Here is a 19,642-nt window from a genome sequence, read left to right on the forward strand (position 1 = left end):
CTACTATAAGTACTGATGAAGTATTTAGCTTAAGAAGACGCTACAGTTGCGCTGCATCTGTTGTTTCCGTCATACAAATGTAAAATATAGCAAAAACTGCTTAAACTGTTTTGCGGGGGAAAGAACTAAAAAAGCTACTGTCATAAATAAAAAACTAAAATATTTTCACCATATAATTAAGAGAATTTGTTATTTTTTACAGGATACCATAAACTTAGTGGGCCTCCTTAAAACTTTAACTTCAAAAAAATTGTATCACTACATTTTAACGACTGTATATTATTGTATAATTTTTTACAATACAAAAAATATACATACAAGGCTAAAGGCTATATAAATTAATAATTATGTAGAAAATAATTTATTATACACATATTATATATAAACGTTGTATTTGTTACTAAAGAATTATAACTTAAATTTCTTTTCTTTGCTTTTTTTTTTTATGGTAAACTATTAATGATGTTAAATTTTCTCGAATCTGGTTTGTTTTTTATTTTTGTTAACTTGGAAAATTCTCTTTCGGCTGAACAATTGACCATTACTGGGATAGTTAAATATAATTAATAAATTAAAGAACAATTAAAATATTTGGGAATAATTCCTGTAATGATTTTTTGTAAAATCATTTTATATTATTATAAATGGGTACCTCGTGTGAATAGATCAAGAATACCTAATATCAATTATTAATTACGCTATATAACTATTAGAATATCAATTTAATATTTATTATCACTAATTTTTCGTGGTATAAAATTAAAAACATTTTTATTTTATAATTATTAATTACCTACTATACCCACTAAAATAATTTTTTTTTTTAACTATTTTAAACACATTAAAAAAAATATATATATTCTGGAGATAAAGTTGGGCCTTCAAAATTAATGGGTCCCGGAACCGTGCCTTCCTTGGCCCTCCCCTTAACTCGGGCTTGCCTGTAAGCGAATTCTACAAGAATGGCTTAAAATTTTAAAAAAAGAATGAAATTTACGCTACGACATCCGGAAACAAAGTTGACTAACTTTTATTCTCATATCTTATACAACACTACAAAATATCATTCTGTTCGAATTGTTCGATTAGCCAACGGACGTAAACTATAACTTAATTAATTATATCGTATACTTTATGAAGGTTTATTATATTATAACCTTCATAAAGTTAACAGCACAACTATGGCAGACACCTATGAAACACATCCGACGAACTTGTTGGACATTGTTGGATTACTCCCAGACTTAGTTGGACTTTCATTTTAACGTTAGAGCTTTAGAAACTTTTCTGCTGCCAACTATACTCCAACAGCACGACTTAATATCAACTAAATTTCACCCAAATAAAAAAGTCGAGGTTGATTTGTTAGACCACTTCGAAAGTTTGTTGGACATTATTATCGCCGGTAGAGCTTTTACAAAGTTTTGCTGCCAACAGCATGACTTTATGTCAGCCAAAATTTACCCCTATAAAAAATGTCAAGCTTGATTTGTTATACATAAAGTCGTGCTGTTGGAGTATAGTTGGCAGCACAAAAGAATTTATAGCTCTAACGTTAAAATGAAAGTCCAAGAAGTCTGGAAGTAATCCAACAATGTCCAACAAGTTTGTTGAATGTATTTCATAGGTGTCTGCCATAGTTGTGCTGCTAACTTTATGGAGCTAATATAATAATCAGACGCTGGATATGATCAGTCGAATCGATAAGAACGACTGTCAATAACTGCGAAATTACAACAGTATAAAAATAATACTAAGTCGTAAAATATTAATTTGGAATCTTAACTATTACTAGAACCTGGATTGTTCTATCCTGCGTAAAACAGTTTTGTTATCTTTTGCAAGACGGAGACAACACATGCATAAGTGTAACGTTTTCTTAATAATCTAACCCAAGTACCCAATGTCCCAACCTAACTAACAAACCTAATATATTATTTTTTGTTGGCGAAAGATGATTTAACGGTTTTTTATTTATTTGTTTTCGTTTTTTTGCTCTTTTTCCGTTCATCTACCGTGTAGGTACGCAGACGACTTCAGGAGATTGATAACCGAAATAACGGAAGCTGCGGAAACTTGTCGTGGGATCCGTTCTCAAATGGTTAATAAATTTCAAGGGGAGCTGCGGCAATTGATCGACAATGGCGTGGACGAAAGCAGAAAGTTAGTAAATTTGTAGATAAGTGATATAAATACAAGCCACAATGCGATATAAAAAAAAAAATTGAAACTATGCATTTTAAAGCTGAAATAAATTTGTGTATTACACACTACACAAAGTTGGTGATCGTAATTTTATCATATACTAGTACTAGTGAAGTGTCGACACGTCATAATGATTGACGGTATGTCGTGAACTTGTGTTATAACTATTTATATAATTTAATTAAAAATTTTCGATATCGATGTGAAAACAATATTGATCACAGTTCATCCTGAAAAATAATTTTTTTTTAAATTACAAACTGTTCATGTCATAACAATTTTCAATGAAATATATTCAAAGTGTATAATATACATATAATATGACAGGTGGAATCTAATTTATGAATATTAAAATTAAATTGTTTTGTAAATATATGCAAATTTTTTAATTATTATCAAATTTAATGTTAATAATAGTTGTTTATAGCTAGTATTTTTATTTTGACTTTTTTACATTATTTAAAGTCGTATGCAAATCTATACAATACACGTATTATGATTTAAATATAGCTACTCTATATCGTAGAAAAATGAAAATAGATACCTATTGTGAATAATTCAACGTACTAAATACGAGTAATACGGATAATATTCTTAACTTGAAGTTTCATAATAAATAAATTTACTCTAATATCAACTTAAATCTTAACAACACAAAATTAATTATTTGTAATCATTATCACATATTCAAATTGTTTAATTTCTTTAGTGAATGAACTTCAATCTATCATTTAATCATCTATAATATTTAAATATTCTAACTTTACAATCATTCATCTTGTTCCGTTAACCCCTCTCCTCAGTACATTTACACTCTTACACTCATGAACGCCCCTCTCCCATCACTAAAGGCAGACCCAGTGAGGTAATAGTAAGTATACTAGGAGAAAATAAATAAAAATTGGTATGTGATTCAAAATATCTTGATAAAAACATTAATTTGAAAAAATCTTTTAATTCAAAGCTGGGTTAATTCCTAACGAATTGCATGCGTTACGTCACTTGTCACGCTTTAATAATTCTTGTGTACGAAGTCTCTGAAAACAAATGCCATTGCGTGTGACAAATGACAATCTTTGGCCATTACATTGGCAATCGTACAAGCGTACTAACGGTCATTGGGCTACACGTCATAATCTCGTTTTGCAGATGTGTTTCGGAGTTAGCGGAGTATAAGAAACGCGTGAGATGCGATTTTCCGGTAGGCAGCGACGACGGTGGAAATCCAGTAACGAACGATAATATCGCGTGCGGACGGTTCGAAGAGAGGACGCGTGCGACGTGGCTTACGCTGATGAGACACGAAGACAAATTGTCTAGGAAAATAACGGTAAATGATAATTAATAATAATAAATAGTGCTATAGAGTAATGAGTATTAGACAATAAAAAAGCAATGATGGGTTAAGCAATTTTCAGCATACGGCCAGAAGGAAATTTGCCACCCTTTACTTTTTACTTTTTTTTAAACAAAAAAATTCACAACTAAATGTATTATTAATACATATAATTATTTATTATTTAAAATATAAAAACGTAGCTAGGTATGTAAACCAAAATATGAATAAAACAAGTTTAAATTATTGAAAAGTTTGTTTCAATTTTTAATAGTCGTAAATTTGACAACTATATGTCTTAAAAATTTATTGTTAAACGCACAGCAAGACAAGAAAATTTAAACAATTCTCACTATTAGTAGATCTTAAATTCTCAAATACGATTTGATTCATTTGATACACTAAAACGATCTTTTCATTGAATAGTCAGTAGTTACTAACCGCCATACAAGTATATTATATAGGTAGGTACATATTCTTAAAGCAATGTTATTCATACTCGGAAATAGTTCTTTTACATTTTGGTTTCAAAAAAATATAAACAATTTTTAATTAGATTGATATTTCTTCCAATTTTATTTTGTAGAAAAGTTTTAAAATGTATGATTTCTTACAAAAATATTAATTTGTCTATGTTCGTACATGTAATATTATATACATAAATTGTATGATATTCATTGGATATCAATAAAATATATTTGACAATATAATATAATATTGTAAATTTGTAACAATAATGTAATGTAGTTAAGCATTACCTAAGGCACTTTTTTTAGGATTTAACACTTTTGAGCTATACATTTTTCACTCCTAAAATTGCACTTCAATCACTTGTTCTGCTTATATAGGTAAACCTGATAATGTTAAAATCTATTAATCAAAAGTCCGTAAACGAAGTTTCTGGTGTAGTACGAATATTTTAGTTCAGTATTTTTATTATTTAATTAGTATAATATATAACTATATAATGCCTAATGCCTTTCTTCTTACCATAAAATATATAGTATTTTTTATTCTGTATATAACTATTTATGTCAACAGAGTCAACTTACAAGAAGTACTTATAAGTACTTCGTATATGTATTAATATTATTAATGGTCAATGTGTCGATGCTGAAACCTATATTGGAGGTATTTATAGGTATCGATTAAACTATAACCTATTGGTTTTTTTTATTACTGAATAACGGATATTTGAATTGATACCGTAAAAAAGCCAAAACTATCAGCTCAATACTATACAAAATACACGTTTATTATAAGCATTTTTAAAATTTAAATTTTATTGATTTCAAAGATTTATTTTGAGTTCTTATGAATGTTTCATATACTATTATTGCTTAGTATTTATAAATTGACAATTATTTAAAATTAACATGATTATAGATTATTAACGGAGTATCAGTAAAAAGTGGTATCAGCCTGTTTCTAATTATTTATTTTGATTTATTTAGAAAATGATTGGTCAATTGCGGGACGTACTCGAAAAACAGATTATCGAATTCAAACAGCTGGTCAACAATCGATTTTGTATGCTGCAAAGACAACAAAATATATTTTTACAGTTTATTTTAGAGTATGCGGTGTCTTCAGTACAAAGCGATGACGTACGTATAGTTATTATTTCTTTATTGGCGAAAAAAATAGAAATCCATTTTCAGAACAATATAAAATAAAATGTGTAGTATAATATTACATTAAAAAACTGTATCTAATAAAAAATGATACATAATACAATTCTTTTACCTATTAAATAATATACATGATTAAATAATCATTTTATGCATAATTTTATAGCAGTAAATAATAAACTAAAATTAATTTAGGTACCTATATTTACTATTTCCACCAGTTATAATTAGACATTAGCAGGTGTCTTAAATAGGCGCGGCATTTATTGGGGAATAGAGGCCCATGCGGCCATGCCCCCCCTCCCCAAAGTCTAGACATCATATTAAGCTGTTTATAAATAATATAATTTCAATAGAGTTATTTGATAATGTAAGTAAAATTAAGTATTTTAATATTAGTAATCACCATGGCGGTAGGGCTCGTGAGTTCATACCATTTTCATATCAATCTTGCTAAATCGTATTAAATGCTAGGTGACATAGAAATTCATTTCAAAGTACCGTGGTATGTGAAGTTTTAATTTACATATTTTTTATATATTTAAAGATTTTTTGACTGTTTGGAATATTTATGCAATTTTCTATTTTATTGTGCATGTTTAGCGCATTTTTACCAAAATATTTTTGCACTGTACAAAATATATGGGAACTTTTGTGAAGTAAATTTTTTTTAAATAAAACATAGTAGAGCATATATACAACACGTATGAACGTACGTAGGTATACGAAATAGATAGGTTTGATAGCAATGACGGATCTAGCAGGGGACATCCTGGGCATTAAGCAATTAATGGAAAATATGTTAGGTGTATGAAATAGCCTTATCTTCTTGATTAACTTTTTATTTACGTACCACTTAAATATATTATCAATCAGTCGCGTACCACTAATGATTAAAAATAGAACGATCCAAATTCCAAATTGTATTGCTAAATAAATTTATTTTAAATAATAAAGCAGTAAAATACTACAACTACAGTATAATTATTTTTTTTATTTATTAGTTTTTTAAAATAAGATATGAATTAAATAATTGAATGGGTTTATTATCCAAAAACGGCCTTCCGCGTAACAACATGTAGTGTTTCGCGTACCACTAGTGGTACGCATACCACAGTTTGAGAACCGATGGAATAGTGTAAGCAGGGGGCAGGGATCGGTAACCTTTTTATCTACACAGGCCATAATTTTTTTCAGTTTTTCATTGAAGGCCGCATACAAAATTAAAATATTAAAAATTATAATTTATTATATATATATACATCATATGCGATTAGATTACGTTCTAGTTTTCATGAGATGAGCACATTATTATATAATAGTCATGATTAAATTGATAAAATTGAAATTTTAAACACCATGAAATATATTTGGAGGGCCGCGGGTTACCGGTGCCTGGTGCATACTATTATACTATATATAGCGAATATTGCAATGACTGCAGCAGGTATCATTGCTGTATACGAAAAACGATTCTGAACGGAGATGATTTGTCAGTCTAGGATAATTGGATATATTATATTATTACTTATTAGCTATATTTAAATTGTAATAAATCATTATTTTACGCAATTTTGTCAAAAAATTAATTTCATACGCTCTTAAAAATTTTTCTGTATTGACGCTAGAATTTTTTTTTGAAGTAAAAGTTACGGAGAACTTTGTTTTAGGCTTTTAAACCTTAGGTGTAAATCACAAAAATTTTATAAATTTTCTACTTCAAAATTCCTTACAAATTTTCGTGATTTTGTTAACATTTGAACTTTAAATGCTTATAAACTAAAATTGTAACTAATGATTTATGATTTTTTTCTTTACACTACAATAAGTACAACTTATAATAAACCTTCTATTAAATATTAAAGATTTTTTGAAATGCCAATTTTTTTTTATAGACATTTTAAAAAAAAAACTTAGAAAAAGTCGAATATTTCAATTATTGTCTATAAATAGCTAAAAAAAAGTCAAAATATTTTGAAAATTTAATCGTAAATAAATAACGCTAATATAAACATTTGATGACAATTTCAAGTATTAGAAATTTATAATATCTAAATTTTCAAAAACTTTTAGATGTTGAAAAATGAATGTGTTCGATAAAATAATCACCCTATATATACAATATATATATTATATAAATAAATCTGAAGTCATAACAAATTAAATGGAAAATGTTATAAATTTCGATGAGATTTAAACATTATATTTGATGTATACTAATATAATATCAAGATAGGTATATATTATACATTACATAATAATAATAATACTTAATCAATAACAATAAGAACATAAACAAATAAACAATACTATTTTATTACGTAGATAGGTATTTATGCTTATTTATTATGTCATTATGATCAAATTTTATAAATTCGTAATTAATATTTACGAAAATAATATTATATAGGTATGTGTATATATATTATATATGATATGAATAATATACAAATTTTTGATAACTATACCTACTCGTAATACTATTATTCGAATGCATACTTAAATGGCACTTTGCCAGGAATTGCTGGTCTTCATTTTTTTTTTTTTACTATTTCAGGTAAACAATAGAATTAGTAAAGTGTCACAGTTCACAAACGATGTTTCTCAATGTATGGAATCGCAAGCTTCACAGGTAGAACGCGCTGAACTATACATAACAGAAAGTGCTTCCAGATGGTTAGACGACATATTTGACAAATTGAACAGGTAAAAATGTTAAAACTAAAAAATATCATATGACAGAATTAATAAAATTTAAGTTATTCTGCTAAAGTCTAATTCATGAATAATGAAAATATGGCTATGGCGGTCCAACATAATTGTATTGCATTTTATTCGATGATTGGTTTATTAATAACAATTACCTAATACCTATATATTATATTTCAATAAAAACAAGTGCCTATATTCATCAAACTACAAGCTTATATACTGGTATTATTTGAATAGTTAAATTCATTAAATAATTATGCTTTTAATCCGTTTATTAAATATAGTTATAAATCATAAAATATATACACTAAACGAGCTCCTATAAGACTCTTATTAAAAAAAAACTAGGATTTGTTTTAGCCAAGTTAACTATGAATATGCACATATAATTCAAATGCCTGTAGTTGAATTATTTATCGTATATATTAAACATAATAATTTCTAGTTAAAATTTAAAATAATTTTGCAGCGAAGAAATCCAAAGAAATCGTCAAAAGATATCAGAAATCGCTACATTTATCCGTTATCAAAACGAAATATCGAAATTAACAGAGTCTTAGCAGTTATAAAAGTCTTACGATTTAAGTAGTTTATTACTACCTATGTTCTATTGTAAAAGTCCAAGGATATAGTGCATTGTCGAAATGCTGACAATCACAAGTGAATTTTTATATTCACTAAGCTTAGTTAATGTACCTATTATATATTTAATGTATGAAATATTTCTTATTTTTTAATATTTTAAACATTAACTGGTGAATGGTAAACCCTTTTTTGTTGTTCAAATTTTGATGGAACACACTATTTTGAAAATCACAAAAATGCTTTAGTTTTGGAGGCAGTAAGTTGTTGCTTTTTAATTTCATTTTTTACAAACGGAAAAATTTGTTTCTAGTACCGGTGTATATAATTGATGAAAAGTACTAGTTTTTGAATTTAATTTATATAGAGGTTGATTTTGTTATCCAAAATTTACATAAGATAGTAATAAGTAAAACATTAGATTACAAAGTAGAAATTAACTGTTTATTACTAAAAATAAATCCATTACCTATGTTAGTAAGTGCATATAGCTTAGGTATTTCAAATAAGTACTATTGATTATTATTTATAATACTTCAAGTTGTTCCAGTGGCGTATATAGGGGGGTTGGTGGTTATTGTTCGCAAATTGTGCACAAACGAGTTATATCCTAGCTAGGTATGCTCTCACTTGGCAAACCATAATAACCCATTAATCAGTAACTCAAATACCTTAACACTTCTTAATAATCCTCGTCGTCGACTGAAAAGAGATCATTTGCATTAAACTCACTCAAACTCGTCTTCTTCTCTCTCCTAATATTTAATTACATCTATTTCTACATCCATAATCATCCCTCAAGTAAAGAGTCACTAGTGGGTGACTTCTTAATCACGCATACCATGTTTTTTTCTTCTCTGTTCACATATACTTATTAAGCTAACTAGTATAGATTGTATAATATGTATCATGAAAAAAAAAATGATGTGATATTTAGGAACTATAGTGGCTAGATACGCATTATAATTTATTGATTTTAAAACATTTAATGATAACAGTCCAGCGGCGGATACCGGAAAGTTTTCGGTGGGCCGATAGTGGTATTATAATTCATGCCGATGTACTTGGTAATTGGTGGGCCTGTCTCGAGCCGGCTATTTTAGTCAATCCACCGCTGGATATCACTATACAATATTTATTATGTTATTAATTTTATTAACTAATTTTTATTATTTCCATAATAATTTATCGTTTTTAATATCGATTCGGGTAAAAGGTGTTTGGGAAAAATACCGATGATCGATTTCTACAATCCTACAGTAAAAAAAAAATGTTTTCATACACCACTTTACAAATACTTTTACATATAAAATTATTATTGTAGTATCTAAATGATTAAATTTTAAGTTAGCTGTAAATTGGCCAATTTTAATTAATACTAACAGTTTTAAAAGTAGATGGAATTGAATCAATTTTATTTCTCAAAATATTTTCTAAATTAAAAAAATCATTAACTATTTTTAAAATTTAAATAGGTTAGAAAAATGTTATATGTCATAATATAATATTATACCTACATTTTAATACTAGATTTATGTTATATTGAATGTTATAGGTATATATTTTTTAACTTGTACCTAATTACAATAAGAGTCCTATTATATTTAAATTTATGTCAAATAGCAACATTGTACTTTGTGTAAAAAAAATATTTAATTATATTATATTTATTATATTTAATAAATAATTTTGTATTTCTTCTTTATCTAGTCCGTTAATGCCACAAAAATAATTTTAAGTAGGTACTTATAAAAGTTATATGTTATGGTTCATTATAGTAAAAATATGTTTTAATTAAGTTATTTTCAAGGCTTTTACGCCTATTTTGAAAATTGAATTAAAATAATAAAAATTAGTTAACTATTAACAATAATTTTGTCTATATGACTAAATACTACAGTTATTTAATTAATTTACATTTTAAGTCATTAGTTATTATTGGTTTCTACAGTTTATACTCACTAAGACAAATCACATTAATGAATAAAAAGTATAGAAAACTATAATAGTAAATAGTATTACTTAGTAATTATTATAATCTGTTGGTTTGTGAAAAACTATTTGAATTGATTTGTTCTAACCATAAGCAGTCAGTTATCTTGAACGGCAAAACTAGTAATAATATTGTGCATAATTTATAGTATAAAAATTAATTTATCTTTAAAATAAGCATGTATGTTAAAATAACAGTGCAAAGTACATGTATATAGAATATTGCCTAAATATGTAATCAGATAATTACTATAATAGATATGTTTATTTCAATATTTAGGCAGTAGTTATATTAGATATATCTAATTTAATAGTAGGTACAATAACAATGTAGTTTAAAAATATGAATTTAATATTGGTTATCTTGACATATATGTTAAAACATAAAATATTTTTAATTTCTATTACTTGTTTTGACATGTGTAGTTTTTGCAATTAATGTACAAAATTTATCCAATAAACCACTAATTCATTATATTTGGCAAGTCAAATATTTTTGGATTTTCTGTTTTGTGCACCACTTAGATGAGTATTGTGAGAAATAAGCCTTAATTATTTTTCTCTATTGTTTATCAGATAACCTCATTGATAATAACATGGAGTTGAAAATTAATAATTAACACAAAATAGAAACTAATAATTCAAAAATGAGATAACAAGAAGAAAAAATTGATAGTTATAAATGATTGTATAAAATATTTTTTCATAAATATAATCAATACTACAATAACTTATTATTGGATGTTGGGCGTAAATTAAGGTATTAAAATATTTCAATTTTCATTATGTGCTGTAAATTGCAATACATTTTATTATATATTTATTAATATTGGTTTAAAATCTAAATTTCATTGTCTGAAAAGGGGTTTCTAAATAAAATAATAGAGCCTTTTTTTGAAGGGGGGGAGGGGTGCAGTGCTAATTGAAACACTGTAGGTTATAACTTATTAAAAGGTAAAAGTTTATCCATTTGTATACTTTAATTTTATAGTGTTTAATATATTTTAGCTTTTTATTCCTGATATTTTGATTGATTTATAATTATTTTGATATTTTGATGCACAATTTTTTTTTATGTTTTTAATAGTTATACAAATTAATTATTTTTTCTATAATAGTTTTATTAATTTATAGTATAAACTTTAATTGAAGTTTTAAGAAACTTAAATAACTGTTACTGATTTTAAAATTGTTACTGTTGTTATGTAATGACTAATTAATTAATTATTATACATACTATTTGAAATTTTTTAAAAATAAGTAGCATTAAATTAATATGGCATTGTAAATTCAAATTAAATAATAACATCATTCTTTGATAGTATGATATTGAATTTAATTAACATGCAAATAATTGAAGGGTTATAATATAATATAAACTTATAAAAATACGGTGGTGTAAATACAACAATGATAGCTTATAAGTCGGTTAAAAATATAACGGTTATACTGAAAATATAATATAAAATTGAAAGAAATAAAATTAATAAAAAAAAATTATTTAAATATTTAAGCAGCATCATTGAGAATACTGTCTTCCAATGATTTGTAAATGGTCATGTCAATATCCATTCTGAAAAAAAAATAAAAAAAAAATTATTTATTTAATTGTACTGGTTTATGCTACATAGCTCATTAGTAAAAAATAAAAATAGAAACACTGTTTCTTTTCATAGGTTTGAATAGAAATTATAATTGGTCACAACATAAAAAAAATAGTAACTTTTACCCATAAATAGAATTAAGATATAATAGTAATAGAATAAAAAAATCATTTAATTGAAAATCATTAAATATATTAAAATTGTTCATACTTGAATGTAATAAAAATAAAATTACATTCTTAAATAGATGAAAAATGAATGCACTTAATTTTTATCATCACTAACACAATTAACAACCAAGCAATTTAACCATTATAATAAAATTTGTTAATATTTTTATGAAACAATTATAAAAAAAATGTATTAATAAATGGTTAATTTCAATAGTAGATATAATTTAAACATTATTAAATGTACAAAAAGGTTGTTTGAGAATGCAATTAAACTTACTTTTTGAATTCACTAGCAACATCATCTAATTTAGATGGCGGGCAGACCATTGCTGTTCTTGTACATGTTGGATTAAATAATGGCATCACATACTTATTCCCAATTAGTGGGAGATCCTCAAGTGTTACTTCCGATATTCTCTTAATAAGATTTCTAAATATTTGTAAACATTATAAATAAAAATAATCGAACAAAAAAATGTAATTATATTATTTACCGATTATAATTAGGAGACAAATTTCTAAAATGAAACAATACAGATTGTGTAATTAAGTCGCCTATTGACTTTTCTCTTTCTGCAATTTCAAAGATAATAGAACATTTTGCCGATTCAAATAGTGTCATGTCCCAAACTGCGCCATTGATTAAATGAGACTCCTAGAATAGAAAAAAAATTACTTATTTAATTAATACATTAACTCTAACTTCAATAATAACAATGTAAATACATCAATAATTTTTTTGCCATAAATTATATTTTGTTTAGGTATTTTTTTTAACATTTTAAAGTATTAATGTAAGGATATATATTATATGTGTACATAGATTCTAATTTAAATTTTTCAAAAAATTTTCGATTAAACATACCATTATATTTTTAGTTTCTTTATATGCGGCAGGTACGTTGACTGAACGATAGAAATGTAGCAACAGTAATCCTTCATTGGGTCTTGGAGTAATGCTGTATGAATATGCATGACCAAGTCCACGGATATTTTTCCACATTGGCCCCTTAAAATAAAAAAAAAATAAAAAATTATGAAATAAAAGTTATTAGAAAGAAATATTTAAATTTTAAATTTTAAAGATATGATACAAAACATACTTCTAATTGTGTAAAATATTGCAAAAATACTAATAAAGCTGGCATATCGGGATGATTAAAATCGTTGATACAATCTACTACTTGTATGAAATAACTCGACTCAATAGCACCCATACCAACAGCACAAGCTCGTATAGTACATTGATTATTGGGCAAAATATATTCATAGTCAAAAACAGTTTCAAATCTGTAATATATGTAAATACCATTTTAATTAAAATACATAGTAATGTTTATTAATTTAATTACTCACGATTTTGCTGAATTTTTAACATTTGGTGGAAGCAGTTTTTCTAATAGTGCAGATGCATCCGGTTTAATTTCACACAATTTATCTAAATCAGCAGATAAATGCATTTTTATACTATCCGGATTGGCTAAAATCATTTTTATATTATTCAAATCATCAGTAACAGATGACCACCCTTCATCAGATTCTATTTTGTTTTGTAAATTTGACAAGAATTTATGCTGTCTCAATGTACTGCACGCATAGTGGTTGCTATCTATACAAAAAAGACGAAAATTGTTTTAAAAAATCTGTACCATAAAGTGCTTCTATTGGTTAATAGAAAACAAAATATAAATTATAAGCATAAACTTACTATTATTGTAGATTACATTACGTAATATATCTCTTAACATATGATTACCATCTCTTCGATAACTTGAAACTTCATTAATTATTTTTGTTAAATTAATTGAAAATTTTTCTTTTGTTATTTCTGTATTGAATAAAAAGTTATGCAGCCACTTGATGCCTTTATCATATTTCTCTGGTTCTAACTAAAAAAGTAATTGTAAATAATAATAATTATAAAATTGGATAAAAATAACACAATATTAAATCATGATTCTATTTTATATTTTCTTATGTGAAACAAATTTAATATTACTTGAAAGAATAATGAAATAACAGAAGAAAAAGTTCCACATAAAAAGTGAGATGATGATGACGTCCCTATTTCAGAGTTCCAACACATAATATCTTTTTCTAATTCAGCAATAATATCGGTATGATGAATTTTAATACCATCGCAAATGACTGTACTTTTCATTAACAAATCAACCATAATTGGTAAATACATTCGTAGGTTCATGGGTAAATCTTTAGTATTAATAAAAGTGTACATCTGAAAAACAACAAATAGTCATAAATTTAATGCATTGTTTTATTTAAAGCTTTACTAAAAATATACTTACATAGACAAAGTTACTTTTAATATTATCTACTTCCATGTATATAGGTGCATTAGTTATTTTAAATGAATCATGTTGATTTATAGAATTTGTTGAGAAGGTATTAAATGAATAGAACTGTATGCATTCAATATTAGGAATTTTTAGTGATGTTAAAAGATCTTTGGGTGGTTTTGTCTGAAACAAGTATTTATTAAAAATGTTTAAACAATCAAAATAAATATTCAAATCTGCTAAATATTTTACAATTCTTACCTCACATTCAACTTTGGCATTTAATAATTCAACTGCCTTTTTTTTCAAACCCTCTTCTCCTAATGTTTTTTGTCGCTCCTGTACTCTTTCTTTTTCTTCATTAGCAAGCTCCTCTTGCTTTTTTATAGACGGTATTCCTCTTACAATTACTCTATTACCATTAATAAAATACTTTTCCAATATTCCTTTCCAAAACATTATCTCTTCATTGTCCAGTTGTTTTAATAAGCTCATTTTATTTAATTTCTGTTCCAGCTGAAATTGTTAGAAACATTCATTAATATGATAGTGTATTTATGTCAAGTTTCTTGATAATTTACATTAAATACAAATAATATTACTCACATCAGCAGAAGTTTTTCCATACAAAAAATCTTCTATAATTATTGAAGATAATTTTTCATGTGGGTAATTATCTAAATAGCTCAATATATGTAGTTGATTTCTCTTAATAAATGTTCTTAACCTTGTTAAGTCAAGATAACTATCATCGATCAAAAGTTTATACAATACTTCATCCAATTTTGAAGGTATTATTTCAGCTTCCATTTTTTCAATAGGAACATTTTCAAAATTAATGGTTATAGAAGGTTCATTGTGAGAAGTCATATCAAAAGACACCTGTGAAAATATGTATATAATATTAAAACAAATAAATGTAAAATATTATGAATATTTTATCAAACATATTAATTTTAGCACTGAGATATATTTAATAGAGTAGATAGTAGAAAAATCATAGAATTTATAATTAAATAATTCAAAAAATAAATAAATACTTAATTAGTAGATATAATAATGTATAGTACTGTAATATATTTATATTAAGTCATATTAAATGTGATTAGTATATTATTCTTATAATTATTATTTTTTCTTATGATAACATACAAATCAAATACTAAGTTACATTTTATTAAAACATTCAAATTAAATAATTTATCAAGATAGTTTTAGTATAATAAATAAAATTTTCTTTTTGATTCAGTGATAATCTCATATTTAAAGATCATACACAAACAATATTAGTTTTAAAGATAATAAAGTTTTGAACAAAACATTTCATAATATCCTATATTAAATGTTAATATTTCTTACATCAGTACAGAAAGGATCTTCAATTTCAACCATTTCTTTAGGTAAAGGACTTATTGGAGTATCCGTCAAGTATTTCAATAATAATTGGCATGCAATATAACTAAAAAAAAAAAAGAATTACTTTAGTTCACATAATATTTTTCAAATATTATTAAGTAAATGAACTATTTATTTACTCTTTTAAACAATTTGGGCCTCTAAAGCCAACACTTATTATGCCATTGGTTTCTTCATCAGAAGGAAAAAGCACAGCATTATTTGAAGATATAGTTAATGGATCTACCGGATTTTGCCAAGGCCTGACATAATCTCCTCGATTACCCTGCAATATTAATACATTTTATAAAAAAAATACATACATATTCATAGTAAAAATAGTTTAGTAAATATCATTAAAATAAAAAATATGAGTAACAATATATTACCTTTGATAAAATCTTTTGAATGAATGGCTCTAAAACATCAAAAACAGAAGAATGATCTATCTTTCCACTAATAAGAAGTAATAAGTTTTCAGGACGATAAAACGCATGATGATATTTACGAATCTATAATAGATAAGGAAAATGTATTATTAAATAACTAAAACATTTTTATTTAAAAACTAATATATTATAAAAATAAAACACTATTATAGTAGTTACTACACAAGAATAAATAAGCAAATATATCCTTTCAATACAATAATTACCTTATTATTAGTAGTAGATTCCCTAAGGTTTTTCATTATACCTCCAGTTTCAGATTTATAACCACAATTACCCGGGTACAGATTTTCCAACATATTTCTTGATACAATACTTTCTCCAGTATTTTCCCTGCCTTGCATTTCACAGTACACAACACCAGCATCCTCTGCTTCATAAGTTATATGGTGGACTTCAGTAACAAAACCGCATTCCTAAATAATGAATTAAATTAATATCTTATATTATAAAAATAATTTAAAAAAATACATACTTTGATTGTAGGGTATAATATATGGTCAAGATAGACTGGAAGAAGTGATAGAAAACCTTCACTACCAGCTGTACTAATAGTATAGCAAGTATGATCAACATCTAAAAAAATTGTAGTAAAATAATAACAATTGATAATAGTCTATTACCATATAAGAGAAAAAATATAATAATTTTTTTTACCAGTCCAAGCATTTGTACCAGATGCAAGGCAACGATTAGCCAGTAAATCAAGAACTCCTTTAAAAGGATAATCTTCAGAACCTAAAAATATTAAATGTTCTAGTGTATGTGGAATGCCATCACCATCATGAGCTTCAGTAGCTATAAAATAAATATTTAAAAAATAATGTTGTTTTTTAATTAATATGCTTAAATAAAATCTAATTTAATAATAAATAACTCAAAAAAATTATTAACTAAAAATAAAGAAATTTTATCTACGTATTAGTTAAAAGTTTATCAAAAATAATAGAAATAATTAAATTGTAGGTAAGTAGATAATACTATGTATATTTAACATAATATTATGACTTTTATTAACGTTTTACATTTATAAATAGTTACGAATAAAAATAACAGATACTAATAGTGGCAGATTTAAGGGGGGGACCATGTAAGGCCTAAAATGAAATCCTAAATATTATGTTTACAAAATTATATGATATGAATAAAATATGAAAAATGTTGCCCTCCCCTCCGAAAAAAAAATCTTAGATCCGCCACTAGTCACAAATCCAGTTATTTACATCTAAAAGAGATAACTAAACTCTTCATACAAAACAATCTTTCACAACCACTGTTGACCAAAAAATTTTGTACCATAAGAAATCGAAGAGATTTTTCATTTAAAATTTTTATGACTCAATTGTTATGTGTTAATGTAAGATTGAGTAAGATATTGATTTATTTAAATTATTAAGTCACCCATTTGAGAATATGCTAATAAAAGAATAACACTACTACTCTTAACGACAATCAGTGTGACTGACACTAAAAGCTTAATCTGGATTTTGGTTATTATAAAAATTATTTATAATTATTTACGTCAATTTCTTACTGCCATTGTAGAACAGTCAAAGATTAAAAACGTTACGATTGTCAATGAAGAGTGAACACAATAGAAAATCAAATAACGACAATCTTGCTCGCTACAATTGCATAGGCGTTGCAGGTTCGAACAGATAGGCCGTACATACAATCCGCAATACAATCATTGGCATTTACAACGTTAGTAAACAGAGAAAGAAAGAAAACAACTAATACGTTACCCAGAGTGAAATATCCTTGGACCAGCGGTCCCTCTATGTCACCGAAAACGACGGTAATGCCAGTGCGCAGACATTTATATTTGTATACCGGTATTGCGGACTCGAGTTTTGAATAATTGATCAGCTGAAAACGGTCAGAGTGCTTCTCGCTGAGCGTCACGTCTACGGGAGCCATTCCACCGCGTTCGTTGTACATGTGTAATTCGGACCGAAAACGAAAACGACGGAGTCGCACAAAACCGGCCGACCAAACGATAAACAAAACAATCGGCGGTCGAGCAAGTGGTGTGTTCCGTGCAAATGATTCGATTGATAGTTAATTTTCAATAATTATATGATCAATCGTTGGCTGTAGAAGATAAACTCGAGTAATACTGCTGTAACTACTATAAAACAAAAAAGCAACGGAACAAGGCACGGGGAGGTATCGCAATATTATTCGCAAATACCGGGCGTTATCACACGTGGAACGCTTAGACGGACGCGGGACGACCAATGACCAAAGACCATACGACACGACTTGAACGACTGAACTATGGTTAGTAGTGGTGGAGGTACGATCACGCGATTTTGGATAAGGTTCATAGGCCCCTCCCACCGCTCATCAAACCTCCAAACGTACGTCGTACAATATACACACTAACACACAAACACAATACGGGCAATACGGCACGTACCGTGACCCGCGTAATAATCAAAAGTAAACAATAAAAATATTTCGACGTTTCGATACGATATAATGCCATTTGTAATTATTAAATTATAACTATATTCCACTCGACAAAAAATACCAATTAATATATCACTTTAAAAATTTAAATATATTTATCAATCGATATAACTTGATGTAAATTATTTGTGCCTATGTGAGTATCTTAGGCTAGGCGGGGTAGGTGCACGTCTTCTATACAGTGTTGCACTGTTTTTGTTGTGTAGACGCCATTTTTCCAATTACCTATAATGTTGTAGAAAACAATTTTGTTTTGGTTTTATATTGGTGTTTTTTTATGTTTTTACCTAACTATGTTCTACACGATTAGTACCTAGTAACTAATGCTTTGATTTTAAATTTTGAGACTTTGAGAGTAGTTATATAAAATATAATATGCCTAGAAGAGTATAGAGTAGATATAGAATATCTCAAAATTAATTATTACTATAGTATTTTTTTTTTTAAAATAAAACAAACAAAAATTAGGAAAAATAAACATTTTTACAAAATTCAGTTTTTGATTTCGACAAAATCGATTTAGTTTTTTGGTGTAACTCAAAAACTAATGACCGTAGGTCGAAATGTTCGCCAAATATGTTCAAAGTATATATTAAGTATACTAGTATATATATAAGTAAATATTTATTTCTGACTATGATAAATTGATTTATTTTTAAATTAATAATTTTAAATAAATTTTAGATTGCAAATTGATCGGTTTAACTATGCAAGACAAAACTGAACACATAGAAGACTAAATTTAAATATGATAAATTTTCATTTTTAAAATTAATTCAGTACGACTTTTT

General features: G+C 26.3%; 2 protein-coding genes across 5 annotated transcripts in view; one reads left to right on the forward strand and one right to left on the reverse strand.

Moving 5' to 3' along the window:
- LOC113556162 (dynein regulatory complex subunit 3-like) overlaps nt 1–19,642 on the forward strand; it is a 28,550-nt gene that overhangs the window by 5,847 nt on the left and 3,061 nt on the right. For 3 of the 4 annotated variants that reach the window (XM_026960949.1, XM_026960952.1, XM_026960950.1), the window contains 5 exons: nt 2,023–2,163; nt 3,355–3,535; nt 4,996–5,148; nt 7,730–7,878; nt 8,354–9,819. In XM_026960949.1, the coding sequence (XP_026816750.1) occupies nt 2,023–2,163; nt 3,355–3,535; nt 4,996–5,148; nt 7,730–7,878; nt 8,354–8,444 (715 nt within the window). In that variant the 3' untranslated portion in view covers nt 8,445–9,819. Of the gene's footprint in view, nt 1–2,022; nt 2,164–3,354; nt 3,536–4,995; nt 5,149–7,729; nt 7,879–8,353; nt 9,820–19,642 lie in introns of those variants that run through there. The other variant, XM_026960951.1, reaches the window with a different exon arrangement.
- On the reverse strand, nt 11,790–19,140 carry LOC113556161 (uncharacterized protein C05D11.1-like). Its single transcript, XM_026960948.2, has 18 exons — nt 18,122–19,140; nt 17,034–17,174; nt 16,852–16,952; nt 16,583–16,792; nt 16,317–16,439; nt 16,068–16,213; nt 15,892–15,991; nt 15,139–15,414; nt 14,794–15,048; nt 14,542–14,715; nt 14,235–14,471; nt 13,944–14,124; nt 13,592–13,844; nt 13,339–13,525; nt 13,101–13,244; nt 12,730–12,890; nt 12,513–12,665; nt 11,790–12,031 (listed from the first exon to the last, which is right to left on the reverse strand). The coding sequence occupies exons 1-18, from the start codon at nt 18,315–18,317 to the stop codon at nt 11,968–11,970; spliced, it is 3,102 nt and encodes a 1,033-aa protein (XP_026816749.1). The 5' UTR covers nt 18,318–19,140; the 3' UTR covers nt 11,790–11,967.

The sequence above is a fragment of the Rhopalosiphum maidis genome, chromosome 3, assembly GCF_003676215.2.
Source record: "Rhopalosiphum maidis isolate BTI-1 chromosome 3, ASM367621v3, whole genome shotgun sequence".
Classification (NCBI taxonomy): Eukaryota; Metazoa; Arthropoda; class Insecta; order Hemiptera; family Aphididae; genus Rhopalosiphum; species Rhopalosiphum maidis.